Genomic DNA, 12,893 nt, shown 5'->3' on the forward strand with positions numbered 1-12,893 from the left:
AATGAAATGGTTTTTCTGAAAGTTCTATAATTTGAACCTTGTCTGTGCTTGTTTTAGAGTCCATTACCATGGATAAAGGGCTTGAAGTGGGGAGAATACGTTGGTTCCCCAAGTGCTCCAGACCCTGTTGTATGCTTTAGCCAACCACATGGAGAAAGGTTTGGCTCCCTTCAAGCTTTACCAACTAAGGCTATCTGTGGCTTATCCAGCAAGTTCTGCCTTTTGATGATATATAGCAAGGAGCAAGGTATGAATTTGTGCTTTATTCTCTATATGCACAATATATGTGAAATGAGCCTAAAAAAAAATAAATCTAATCCTACTATTGTTCTCTTGCAAACTTCCCAAGTTTAGTTGCTTTTGCCAAAGATTAATTTATAATTCCATTAACAGCTTCCACATGTGTGGTATCTTTACTGGAGGGTGGATTTTCCTTATAACTTTCAAAACTACAATAGAGGCATTCTGTAATTCATATTTTTCATTGAAGTGGCTGAAGCATGAGAATTTAACTTTAGAACTTGCCAACAGATTGGGTCCAAGAACTGAAAAAGAGATGAAAAAATGCATGTGGCAACAGAAAGGAAAACTTAAGAAATGGATTTTAGAGGCAGACAATGAGGAAAGTTAGCAGTAAAAAAGCAGAGGTGAAGAATCTTCTGCTTTCAGTTAAACTTCTTGGAGGGATTCTTATTGAGAATGTACAAACAAGTTCTCACAATCTTTTGTTTTCTTGGTGGCATATACTAGTGCAGGCTTTCTAAAAATAAATCACATTTAGTCAACAAAAATAAGTAACATTCTTCTTGAAGTTACAAGCACTTCTTTCTCTAGGTGGTATTATCTGCCCTTTTTCTCTGTTCTCAAATGATGCATCTCTTCTTCAAAAAAGTTTTGTCCAGGTTGCAAAATGTCTTTGGAGAAGATGGAGTGTTTATTAGGTCTCTGAAAACTGTTTGTTTATAATATGTTGCAGACAATACCTTCTTTTGAAACTTTGGGGAGGTTATATTTGAATTTGTGATAAAACATGAACCTGAGCCTTTTGTTGTTGACTGTGTGAATGGTTGAGGCTTGCAGTGCACATGACACCATGCTGTGTGCCTTCCCTCAGGCGTGAGGAGCATGCACAACACTGACATTCAGTGGTCAGCCATCCTGAGCTGGGGCTATGCCGATAACATCTTACGGCTGAAGAGCAAGCAAAGTGAGCCTCCAGTCAATTTTATACAGAGCTCTCAGCTCCATCAGGTAAAACAAAATCAGTCTCTTGCTCTTCAGTTTAATATTGGTAGTTTAAGTGGTGGCTTGACTTGGCAGTGGGATACTCTTGCTTTAGCCTTTTTTGGAGATGAGCATCCAGTCGCAACTCCTTTTAATCTTTTTGATTTGCTTTGGAATGCGCTCCACTGTTTTATCTTGTTCCTTGTTGTTTTCCTGTACTAGATAAAGATTCCTTTTGAATTAATTTGATTTTTGTATCTTTTCCTTCTTATAGAATATTGCTGTGAATGTAATCAAGTTTTAAGTTTTGTCCCAAGAAAAATCAATACAGAAAAAAAGTGTAGGTGCTTCATGTTGGAAGAAAAATTCCACTCTAGTTTAGGATCCATTTGAAAAAGATTGTCTATAAGATTTTTAGGGAAAGCTACATAATTTCTGTCACAATCCAGTGACTGGTAAGATCTTGCAAAAAGATTTTGGTGGATGATCTTGAAGTGTGCACTAGTCTGCACTGCTCTTTAGCTATGAATTCCTGGCTACATAAAACTCCCTCTTTACTCTGTTTTGACATAGTAAAAAATACAACCTAGAATAGCTATATTTTAGCTCTTGGATTTCTTTAGCTTAGGTGTTTTACATGTCTTTTCATAGGATAACTAATAAAGAATGGGTTTGACCAAATGCTGTGGCTTAATGAGAACAGCAGTTAGAATAGTTTTTCTGTTCTAATTTTTTCCTGGATTTGTTTTGTCTTTTCAAGGTAACAAGTTGTGCTTGGGTGCCAGACAGTTGTCAGCTGTTCACAGGTAGTAAATCTGGCGTCATCACAGCATATATGAACAGATTCACCAGCAATACAGTAAGTTACATAGGAAATAATTCATAAATAAAGGATTTAGTGTACTCAGTATTACAGTCTTTTTTTTAAACAGGAAAAATGAGAAAAAGCTGTATTCTGGATAATGACTAAAAACTTATATGGGTTTTTAGTATTTATTTTGAAGGCTCCTCTGACATCTCAGCATGTTTGTTTGCCTGTTTTTCTTAAGCTGCTGTTTACATACAGCTAGGCTTTAGTCAGTCCTCATCACCTGAGTGCACAACATGTACAGCTCTGACTGTGTTCAGGACAGGGCTGGAACTGAAGCTCTCTGGCACAGTGAAGCTCCCTGCATTAAGGAGTAACTTCTGTGCGGGAGACAGAGACTTTCAGTGCTTTAACTGAAGCTGTGCAATGCAATTCCCCAAAGTAAACAATAATTCAAGTGCAGAAGGCACTTAAACTACAGAGTTTAAGTGATGAATTCTCAGACAGTGTATATATACTAACCACCAAGCCTCTTTACTTTGTCATATTCTCCAAGGGGCAAAGTTGTGAGTAGGGAAGGCAGAAAGTAGCTTGCATTACCTAATCTATTAGTGGAAAATACTGAGAGTTGTAGAAAGTCCCTTGATACTGTTTGCTGATAAAAATAGCATAAATCAAACTCAAAATTAAGAATCTGATTCTGACTGAGTTTTCAAGCTTCCATCTGAATCTTCCATTCGTTCTTTAGCAGTAACTTCTGTTCTCCATAGTTTTAACAAAGAGTAGACAATTTTCCTAACAGCTCGTTTTAGGTGTTTCTACAGTATTACCCATAGCAACAACTGAACTGAAGTGATTTCCTAGTTGTAGCTTGACACAGGTATTGCAAACATATTTGGTGTTGTACTCCTTGATCCTCTTGAATCCCTACATTAGTATGAGCTGGAGAGAACCTTGGTATGGTCTGCTATGCCTACCCAGTTTTCTGTTTTCAGTAGTGGCAAATAGCAGATGCTTAGACTAGGAAGAACATAAACAGAGTGATTTTTAGAATTTTTTTCCCTTTGACTTTCTTGCAGTTTCTGGTGGTCTGCCACTCATACATCCTAAGCTCAGCAGCACTTTGAGTTCAGGAAATGAAGCAGAGCTTCAAGCCTGCAAGCTTTACTTAGTGGGATCATAAGTCAGGCACCTTTACTGCTTCCCAGAATAGTGAACTTGTAAATAACCTGTACTGAGACTTGGATTCCAGTTATTTTTTAACTAGAAATTGAATATACTTGCCTTCTGCGAAGCTGAAAAGAAACTTTAGTTAGTGGGGTTATGGTTCTTGAGTTCCTTCCGTTTCCTAGAAAAAAGTGATTTTTGTTCATCTGCACAGATGATGTTCTTTGAGACCATCTTTACTGAATTTCTCAGCACTGACAGTTTTACGTGCCCCAGGCAGAGGGACATTGTGTCAATTTTGTAGCTCCTGTCGTTGAGCCAGTTACCCAAGTCAGGGCTGCAGGGAATGCAAATGTGCTTCCTGACATCTGCTCTGTATCCATCTTGTAAGCTGATCAGCAATAAAGTGAACTGTTTGTTATAATGCAGTACTTGAAACGTGAATATTTTGCCATTTCACATTTGTATAAATGCAATACATGGGCATGAAGTACAAAGTGTTGTTAATTGGGTGTGGGAACTTAAAGGCATGCTGTCAGAATTCAAAACTGGCTCCATGTTGTGCTCCAGGTGCTCTGTTTTTCCTTGCCTTACAATGGTGAAAACCCCATGAAGTGCTGCTTTGGCTCTGATCTGTGCTGACAGTCAGTCACACCTGCATGAGCCCGAGCCACAGGTGTCTGGTTGTACACATTATTTCAGCCTTCACTTGCTGATTGTTAGAGGTGTCTTGCAAACAGAGAGTTCACTTGGAGGACCTGTTTGGGTAAAACTGGGAAGAATTTCAATTCCCCTCTCGACTCCTGTAGGCAGAAGAGCTGCTGTTTAAAGACAGATATGTAAATGCATGTTTTCCCATATCTAGATACCATTTTAGGGCTTGTCACCTAAAAGCGGGGGAAAAGTAAGAAGGGGAAAACATTTCAGGCGTGAGAAGTACCTATTTCATGACTTATTAGAACTTAATATAACTTGATACACTTGGTATTAGAATTCCAGTTTGTCTCATTGCAGTATTATTACTATAAAAATCAATAAACCATTGCTATTAGTGTGGTAGGGAGAAGCTGCAAAAGGTGGGTGCTGATTTTGGTTCAAGTGTTGAAATGCAGATTAAGAGGAAACACTTTAAAGAAGTGGGAGAACCACAGTAAAAAGGTTATCAAAATCAGTTCTTCATAAAAACACAAGACTTGTTTGTTGCTGTTATAGAAAATTTTGGTATAATTTTCTTTTCTCTTAACTAAGAAAGGATTAAAGAAGGATTTTTATGTGTGAGTTGTCACTGAGAATGATACCTGGGTGCTTTTATAAATGTCTTTTATAAGGATAAGATGCTCAGTAGCAAGAGCAAACTAGCAGGTCTTTCTGTTGTCAGACTGTGCATTGCCTTTTGCAGTACTACATAGATTAGGTTGTCTCTTTTAGTGAAAAATGTACATTTTCTACAACCTGTGACTTCAGCATGTGTGTATGTGTCTGTTTGAACTTTCAAGGGGTTTTTTTGTAGACCTGCTATAGGTAGGCATCCTGTACCCTCATACAAAACTGCAGGTGATGTGCTGTGACATGGGTGAGGAAACCAGCAGAAAACTGTTCTCTTCCTTCACCAAGATTATTCTAATCCCTGTACAGCAAGTTGTCTTAAATAAAGCATTAGCATTCTGATTAAGATCCTTCAACTTTGCCAGTTTTCAGGAAGTCTGAGTCATTTAAAATTATATAACTTGAATAAAAATTGTTGTTTGGTGTTAAATTTTGCTGCTTTAATTTTTACCTAGCCATTTCTGTATTTAAACTTGACTTCCTGCATGTTTTTCCAACTTTATCATTGAAGAACTTGGCACCAACTTGAGAAATTCCTAGTAACTTGCTGTATGGAGATTGACAACTTCCAAGCTGGGCTTTCCTTTTATGTTTCCAAGTGTCTTCACTAGATGCTAAAACATTGAGAACTGTCATTTTAGTGTTGTATGGAAAGAGCAGTCTTGCAGAAAACAAATCAGCTGACTTCAAGGTGTGCAATTGAGACAGAGCTACAGTAGTTTTTCATTCTGGTTCATGGGATCACATCAATGTATTTGCTGAGGCTAAAGCACTGGAAGCAAAAAGTTGAACATCAATCATAGCTATGTTTTATCGCATTATAAAGTGTTAAGCATAATAAAGCAAGAACATAGATGCTAAAATTAAAAGCAATGGGAACCGTTCTTTGAAATCCAAGACTTTAACTAGGCTTATCTTTTTTAGAAAAAGAGACATTAATTTTCTTTTTCATGAGAGTTTCTTACCTTGCTGTTTTTCAGCCTTCAGAGATAGAAATGGAGTCACAAGTCCATCTGTATGGACACACAGCAGAAATAACAAGCTTATTTGTGTGCAAACCATACAGTATAATGATCAGTGTCAGCAAAGATGGAACCTGCATAATATGGGATTTGAACAGGTACAAGTATATATATAACTTTTTCCCATAGCTTTCTTATAAATACAGGTTTTCCCACTATTGGGTAGCTTTATCCCTTTGAAGTTAGTTGAATTTGTTCTGTGTATATCTTATTGGGAAGTCAAACCCTCACAGTTTTTTCTCTTAAAAGGTGCTAAAATTTTATTGTGAATATGAAAAATACCATAATTGAGCAAATGTTGATTGAAATTAATGTAATTAGTTTTAAGATTTTCCTCGAATGACCTTTTTTGCATTTGAGTCTGAAATTTAGGCTTCTTCTCTTTGTTTTCTTCAGGCTGTGCTATGTCCAGAGTCTGGCTGGACACAAGAGTCCTGTGACTGCAGTTTCAGCCAGTGAAACCACTGGTGATATTGCAACAGTTTGTGATTCAGGTATGTTTGTCGGTCAGGAAAGCTGTTTTGACTTGCAGATGAAATAAATCATGAGAGTTGTAATTAAATTAGTTACTGAGTGTGTATTAATCATCTGAGGATGCATTCAGTCATACAGGAGCAACATTTTGCTTTTTTTTACATGGTAACATACAAATTTCTCCAGGAGTGATTAGGCAGGTGTTTGAATGTAATGTAGAGGTATGAAGGCCAACAGCTTGGTCTCTTTATAAAAAGATGTGAAATTTCAAAGGTGCCTGGGAGACTCCCATTTCGTGATGTTGGCTGCTTTCATTTTGAGAGAGATTTTTTTTTGGTCAAAAGTACAATTCTTTGGGGAAGTACCATGCACTACAGATACAGGCAAGGGGTATTAAAGGACAAGGGATGTTATTGTGGCAGTTTAAAAAAATTAATATTTAGATTTTTTTACTTACTTGGAGACTTTCAAGTCCATTTCTATAGCTCACAAAGCCTTTTTTTTTTTTCTACAACGCATTTTATTTGTTAATTAGTGTAAGGGACATAATATTTCCTTTTAAGACAATTCCTTTCAACACAAAAACAGTAATTGGGTTGTTAGTTTGTTGATATAATCAAATAATGCCAGATAACCAGGTAAGAGAACTGTGCTTGCTATTTAAGTATTTTGCTTAAAATGCAAGTTAAGGTATGAGAACTAACTGCTTAGATAGCTAGTATGAATTCCATCTTAGTGCCTTCCCTGTTAATGGTCATTAAAAGTAAATTCACGTAGTGCTTTGTAAGTAAAATGTTCCATAAATAGAATGTGATGGCTTCTAAATCACTGCAGCTCCATAAATAGGTTGTGATGGCTTCTAAATCACTGCAGTGGCTTGGTGGTTTGTGTGCTTCCTGTCTCAGAGAGAGAGGGAGAAGTAATTGCAGACATTACTCAGTCATTTAAAAGTTATGAACTCTCAAGAAGTTGAATTCTGTACCATGGAATATTTAAATGTTATTGACTTAACTGTGATCTAGATTTATTTTCTTAATACTCCCATGCTATGTTCTGTTACAGTTGGAGGAGGCAGTGATTTGAGACTTTGGACAGTTAATGGTGATCTTGTTGGACACGTGCACTGCAGGGAAAGTATTTGCTCTGTTGCTTTCTCTAACCAGCCTGAAGGTGTGTCTGTCAATGTGATTGCAGGGGGCCTCGAGAATGGAGTTGTAAGGTAAGCATTTGAAATGTTTATTTATTAAAATGCTCTATCACTTAGGCTTACAGTTTGAGAGCATGTAGCCAAACATCATGCTGCTATTTGGCTTTAAAGAAGGTGGACAAGCTGTTACTCAGCTCCCAGTCTTAGCAGTTGCTAAATAGATTGTTTATCACTGAAGTATTTGTAAAAGCAAGTGTGAAGAAAAATGGCTCTTTCTTTCAGACTGTGGAGTACGTGGGATTTGAAGCCGGTACGCGAAATAACATTTTCGAAGTCAGCCAAACCTATTGTAAGGTAAAGAGATCTTAAGTGTACAATGAATGCATTTTTATCTTTAGGAAAAAAACCCCTAAACCCACAAACAAAGCCACAACAAAATAGTCTTGAGTATTGAACATGAAAATAGGAGGCAAATGCCCGTGCCTAAAAAGAGCGATGCAAACCTACTAATTATTCATGAAAGCAAAGTGAGCACAAGTGTGCTGTATTGGTAATGACAGTAATAACTACATTCTGCTGCTGGCAGATGGGAATTAGCAGGATTCCCTTGAAAACTGAACAGTAACTCCTCCTCTTATTTTAAAATTTAATATTTTTCCTCAGAATCTGAGTTAAAACGAGATAATCTTAACTATGCCAGACTTAAATATACAGTGTTTCTTCCTCAAAATTAAATGAAAATACTGCCTTTTCCATTTTTTCTGATGGTGGAGGGAAATGGTGGAGAAAGAGGCAACTCAGAGTAGCCTGGAAGCTGCCATTTTGGAGTGCTTGTGTAGTTAGTTTTCTCAGAGTCCCCTTGATTTAGATGAGCAGAGTTCTTGTGCCAAAGTGTTTTTAGAAGGTGGTCAAAGGATTGACTCTTTGATATCCCCAGCGGTACACTAGTCTGCAAAAGGTCTTAGAGTTATGCCAAAATTTTATCTTAATGTTAGCATAGTAACAAATGACTCTGAAAAATTTTGTTTTGACTGTTGTTAAAATACCCTTTAAAATCCAAACTACCATTTTTTTTAGAAATTAAGAAGATTGTCTGGTAGCAGTTATTGTCTTTGTTACCTCCTTTAAGCAGCATATTTCACAAAGCTTGTAGATAACGATTTAGTAGCTATTGAATAATTTAAAGTTTCCTGCTTAAATGTGGCAGTAAATGGATGCTGACCTTCATGCTCTCCAACATTACTCATGGCATGACTGAAAGGCTTTACTAGCCCTGTTACTGCTCAAAAAATGCCCATCTGAACAAAAGTTATGTGCTGTGCCATGGAGTCTGATGGATTTAGTTTCTGCCTTTGTCAGCAGTGCAAGTTCAGAGGGCACTGAGCTCTGTTGCAGGAAAGGAAAGGAAAACCTTTCAGAAAGAGAAGGGAAGAGGGGTAGGATTTTGCTGCTAATCCTGGCCTTTGCTGTGACACTGCAAAGAAATGAGTACTAAACTGCAGGGGATGTTGAAGTGCTGGCCAAAGCTGCAGTTCAGTCTGTTTGGGTACAGGTGGATAAGCAGATATATGCAAACATATGGCTGTGTTAGCGTAGGCACCGGGCCTCCCCTGACAGCTCACCTCTGTTGGCTGAACTCTCATGGGCTTTTAATGCCTTCCAGCATTATGAATAGCCCCATTTGGTACAAAGATGGCCTCTCTCCTTGTTTTGCAGCCTTACGTTTTCCTGCGACGGCCACCACTTGTTCACGGCTAACAGCGATGGGAACGTCATCGCCTGGTGCCGCAAGGACCAGCAGCGCCTGAAGCTGCCCATGTTCTACTCCTTCCTCAGCAGCTACGCGGCGGGGTGACGGCAGGGCCTGCTGCTGCCTCGTGTCTCTGATGCACTTTAATCCAATAGGCTGCAGGAGCTCTTCTTGAACTGGACTTTGAAGTACTTTGAATGTCTCCAGAATGACTGAATAGGTGGGGTTTTTAAAAAGAGCGGCCTAAGGTGGTTGTAAGGTTGCATATGTGCATGCACAAACTTGAAGCATATCCAGGTCAGCGGGAAGCTCTGGTCATATTATCCAGTGCCAGCAAAGTGGCTAAGAAATGCTCAATGCTGCAATATAAAACACCAATGGTATTTTTTTAAATCACTTCTTGGACAGAAGTATTTAAAAAAATTAATGATGCTTATTCCCCCTCTTAGTATGTAAAATATCAGCAGCATCAAGTTCTGTAAATATCTATTCAAATGTCAGCATATGTATATCTGATTAGTTGAGTGTGGGATGGTTAGCTCTGGGATAAGCAGTCCGAAACTTAAAAATCAACGACCACTTAAAATTGCTTTTTTTGAGAAGCAAAGAACTTAGTAGGTGCTTTTTGCACCATCTTATGGTATTGTAATGCTAAAAATAGAATTTCTGCTATCTTTATATTTGTAATTTTTGCCATCTTATCTGTTACTGTAATAGTCTTTGCAACAGACAACAATAAAATATTTGTCTTAGTGATGGGTAGATACCTCATGGCATCATGAAACAGTGGTTAGATCACAATGCAGTGTGAACTCCCTAACTTTGTGCTAGTTGGCTATCGCAGTTCTGTGGCAGAACATCTGTTATGTACACACACAGCTTATCTTCCAGAGCTCTAAAAAGAGGTGTTAAAGAAGGAACAGATGTGCTCCTGTTCCAGTGTCATTGAGGTTCAATACACTGTAAAATGTTTGAATCTAACTGCTTGAATAATCAATGTTCATAAGCATCAGATTATTCGGAAAGGTTCACACAGATACACTGTGCAAATTTGTCGTGTATTCCTGGGTGCTATTTTATGAGGGGGAAAAAATAAGCCTCTGTTGTGAACAGCTTAAAAAATTTGAAATCTTAGGCCACATGACAAATTAGTATTTCAGTTGATGGATTTGAAGACCTCTAAACTTGGCATCATGACTGAGTGCCTACTAGTCATGCGAATGGTAAAGCAAAAATGCTACGCAAGTCTGATGTAGTTACATTTTCCTTTTAAATTGCTTTGCTTTTTTATCACTGAAGTGTTCTGCTATTGCCGTTCAAACGGCTGTGTCTTCTCATGGTAAAGGCCCATCTGCTTTCAGAACACTTCACATGGAGTTGTCAGGTCATGACAAAGGTGACACACACACACACAAGCAATCTTTACATTTCTTTTGAAAATTCCAAATAGTCTTCAGAAACTCTTGAGACTTCCCAATTTAAGAACTTTTCAAACTAGAAAAACTTAAGAAAAATGTTCTCATAATTCATGACACAATTGGTTCAATTAAGCAGTGGCTGCATATTGTATGGATTGAGTTTTAAAATGCATATTATTGTAGCAGCATTGTATGGGATGGCTTTAGTCCTATTTTTCTCTGTCTAAATGTTAATGTAAGGTCCAAGTACTGACTGAAAAGCTTCCTGGCTCATGTTGATGTGATGTGCTTTGTTTAAGAGAAAAAAGACAAACATTGTGGTTTTGGGGTGCTTTTGTGCTCCCTGTTTTGGGGTGTTGCTCACAAAGGCTTATTTTTTTATAAAGTAGAATTCCACTTGTTACAAACCAATATGCAAAACTGCTGGCCTTGTAAAGAGTGCAATATTATATATTTTTCTGTAAAAGTAAAAATGATTTTTGAAGCAAGGAATATTTATTCAGCTTAATATTCTGGAACTATTAAAATAACATTGCAATAGTGTCTGTGCATGATGTACTTAAATTTCCTGTAAATGTCACATTCCACACTGTATTTGTATATACACTGTCACATTGTTGGGTAATAAACAGATCTTTGTATCAAACCATTTTGAGATAATTAGAAACATGTTTTTGGCTTAGTTGCAACTTTCTTCTTTTAGGGAATCTTTCATGCCTTGCTCCAGGTCAGTTTCTGCTGATTCCCTTGTCTTTCATATTTTAAAAATCATCAAGTGGGAAAGTTCCATTTATGGACTACATCCTGTGTCTGTCAAACTGAAGGTGGTGAGTGTGAGATGGGAAGTGGGAAACTCTATCTATATCACTTTGCACATGTGTGCATATGTCCTTCCTTCCCATAGGATGCATGACTAGAATTTGGATGAAATGATGGCTCTCAAAGCAGAGACATTGCCCTTCCTTCCATCTGCCTTCTCACTGAAAACCTGTCTGAGCAGCAAAGGCAGAAAAGCAAATTTTCTCTGGATTCTCAGGAAGATGGGTGGAAATTGGAAGACTGGGATCTTGGGGAGGCATCTGAAAGGATGTGAGGCGCTTTCTGCCAGCCAGAGTTTGGGATATGTTCATGGGGCAAGGCCTGTCCACCTGATTGCAGGATCCTGTGGTAAATCCCAACCTTTCTGCTCTGGTAGTGGAGAGACATGGTGAGAAAGGGAAGGGGAGGCAATAGCTGGGTATTCACTTGTGGTGGGAGAGGGAGTCTCCAACCCATTACTGAAAGGGAACCCTGATCTTGCATTTAGAGATCCACTGCTTAGACAAACCCATGACAATGAACAGAAGGAAAAAAATAGCCTGAACTGAATTAAGCAAAAATATAATAGTAAAAAATAACAATGGAGTGGTGGGGAAAATATCACCTGGCTTGCTACTAATAAATTTTTAGTTTACCTTTTAATTTCTTCATGCCTCCTTTTGCTTAAAGTTGTATTGAGTTTTTTCCTTGCATATGAAAATGGAAGTCACACTTCTGTATGCTGCTACTCCATCAAAAAACCATCAAACAATTACTATTTAAAAGCTCTGCTTGGCCTGAAAAATACCCACTGGAATATTTAAGCGTCTGTACATCAAGACACCTTTTTTTATTTTGCTGCTGTATTAAGTTACAAACTACTGACTGCTGTTTGGAGATTTATTTGCCATTACTGCTCTGGAGTGGGGTCAGAAAGGCACTGATTTTCCATTGGAGTTTCTGTAATAGGCTCTGTTGTGTGTTTCATAATTTTGAAAAAAGATTAAAAATGAAAGGTGGCTGCTCTGATTAGGCCCCTAAACTCTTCTGGACTACACAACAGAATGTAATTGAGTAAAACAGGAGCTTGCTTATTGTTTCCAGCTTTAAGCTAGCATTGCCAGGGGAAAAAAGATTAAAATCCTTATTCTCTAATGCAATTGACTGAAGCCCATGTAAGACTCATTAGGGCCAAGTTCATGTAAATTTAAGGAATAGAAATTTGTGTCGGCTGTATGGGTATTGTTTTCAGAACCTGTAAGGGAGACTCCTGATTGTGGTGGAAGGTTAAGAGTTTGCAGATTTAAAAGAAGGCAATTTAAAATAAATATCTGTGTAATATATTATGAAAGTATGTTTTTAAAACAGCCATTTCCCACCTTTATATTTTAGCTTAAGTCATAAAATTGTTAGAATCCAGTGGTAAAAATATTCTGATGACAATGGCCTCATGATTAGAGCTATCTAATGTGCTCTTTGTCTAACAGCATGAGCATGTAAATCCTTTGTGTATGGAATGGGGCCTTTTGTAGATTGATGATGTGGTTGAACATGAATGAAAGAGCAGCAGCACAGGCCACTGAAGTCTCCATCAGTTTCTGGAACTCTAGTTATGGGAAGCCTGTGAACTTACCTAATTATATTTAGTGATGTTTACCTTCTTCCTGTTGCATCTCCTTCTGCCAAGTGCCATTATTGACTCCATCTCAGAGGAGGCTGCCCTTGCTCCAAAGCACATTTAGAAATAGGTCTCTTCCAT

General features: G+C 37.9%; 1 protein-coding gene across 2 annotated transcripts in view; it reads left to right on the top strand.

The window, feature by feature from the left end:
* Positions 1-10,986, top strand: part of LYST (lysosomal trafficking regulator) — a 78,137-nt gene extending 67,151 nt beyond the window's left edge. For both annotated transcript variants that reach the window (XM_064708485.1, XM_064708486.1), the window contains exons 46-53: positions 58-247; positions 1,115-1,251; positions 1,985-2,083; positions 5,506-5,645; positions 5,944-6,041; positions 7,084-7,240; positions 7,451-7,522; positions 8,885-10,986. In XM_064708485.1, the coding sequence (XP_064564555.1) occupies positions 58-247; positions 1,115-1,251; positions 1,985-2,083; positions 5,506-5,645; positions 5,944-6,041; positions 7,084-7,240; positions 7,451-7,522; positions 8,885-9,023 (1,032 nt within the window). In that variant the 3' untranslated portion in view covers positions 9,024-10,986. The remainder of the gene's footprint in view (positions 1-57; positions 248-1,114; positions 1,252-1,984; positions 2,084-5,505; positions 5,646-5,943; positions 6,042-7,083; positions 7,241-7,450; positions 7,523-8,884) is intronic.
* The last annotated feature ends 1,907 nt before the right edge of the window (positions 10,987-12,893 follow it).

Source organism: Zonotrichia leucophrys, chromosome 3, assembly GCF_028769735.1.
Source record: "Zonotrichia leucophrys gambelii isolate GWCS_2022_RI chromosome 3, RI_Zleu_2.0, whole genome shotgun sequence".
NCBI classification, from domain to species: Eukaryota; Metazoa; Chordata; class Aves; order Passeriformes; family Passerellidae; genus Zonotrichia; species Zonotrichia leucophrys.